This window comes from Verticillium alfalfae, genomic scaffold, assembly GCF_000150825.1.
Source record: "Verticillium alfalfae VaMs.102 supercont1.1 genomic scaffold, whole genome shotgun sequence".
NCBI classification, from domain to species: Eukaryota; Fungi; Ascomycota; class Sordariomycetes; order Glomerellales; family Plectosphaerellaceae; genus Verticillium; species Verticillium alfalfae.
In genome coordinates, this window is record NW_003315038.1 from 2273546 (window position 1) to 2274681 (window position 1136).

General features: G+C 64.0%; 1 protein-coding gene across 1 annotated transcript; it reads left to right on the plus strand.

The window, feature by feature from the left end:
- Nucleotides 1-106: 106 nt before the first annotated feature.
- VDBG_00696 (conserved hypothetical protein) lies at nucleotides 107-1018 on the plus strand (the record flags this gene model as incomplete). The annotated part of the gene is made up of 3 exons (XM_003008968.1): nucleotides 107-542; nucleotides 635-908; nucleotides 1006-1018. The coding sequence occupies 3 exons, from the start codon at nucleotides 107-109 to the stop codon at nucleotides 1016-1018; spliced, it is 723 nt and encodes a 240-aa protein (XP_003009014.1).
- Nucleotides 1019-1136: the final 118 nt, after the last annotated feature.

A 1136-nucleotide genomic window follows, 5' to 3' on the forward strand; every position in this document is an offset into this window, starting at 1 on the left:
ATTCAGCAGAAAGCGAGCGACCTGTCCATCTCCCGCTTTTACTTCTTAGTAAAGAACCACGCGGGTGGTGGGAGCCCAGGCGCGCCTCCACTCACTGACGGCCCCCATGGCACCCCACCCGGCTGCGTCTAGTGGTGCGGATCTTGTCCCCAGGGGCCCGACCCCTACAAGTACCACCACGCCTGGGATGGACATGGGCGCTGGCGCTGGCGCTGGCGCTGGCCTCGCTGCTGTCGCTGGCTCTGGCTCTGGCTCTGGCCCTCATGGTACTTGTAGCACGACTCGTCGCCGGCCTCCTCCCTCGCGAACGCTGTTCAACCACTTCCATCAACGCCCTCGCCCACCGAGCACCATGTCTGCCCTCCGCCCAAACCAGAGGGAGAAGGCGGCTTCCAAGCACGGCTCGTCTGGCATCGCCGCTGGACTCGCAAATGGCATCGCAAACGGTCTCATTGACCCCACCAAGCTGGGCAAATACCCCGTGCTGCTGAGTGATACCCTCCTCGGCCGCACCCAGAAGGACGTCTTCACCAGCGTACGATGTACGTTTCCGCTTCCTTCCCCCAAATCGGCATCGAACGAACGAGCTCCCTCTCCTGCTGTCGGAAAGTAGAAGCTGACCAAAGCCCACCAGACAACCACAAGCCCCAGCTGTCCTCCGACCAGGCACCTGCCCTCGCGAGGCTCAAACCCGAAACCCCCGGCACCAGAGACAACTTTGAGCTCTCGTACAGCGACGCCGGCGGCACCTATGGCTACGCTGGAACTCGCTCCACCGACAGTAACCAATATGTCCTCTACTTCGACGACGCCAAGAAGGCCTTCATCCTCGACCGCGTCGACTCGACCTTTAACATGAACCTCACCCGTACCCCCGAGACCACCGACCCCGAACGCCTGCGTCAACAGTTCGAGCACCTCGACACGAGCCCGCCGGCCAGTAGCGCCCCCAAGGACACCCGCAAACCCGCCTCCAAACCCGCCTCTAAACCCGCCGCGCCCAAGGCGTCCGCGTTGAAGAATGGCAGCAGCAGCACCTCCCAACCCCGCCGTCCGGCCCCGAGAAGAAGCAGGCCAAGACGGTCGAGCTCGCGCTGCCGCCGCCGCCGCCGGTCAAGGAGAAGCGCAAGCCCGCC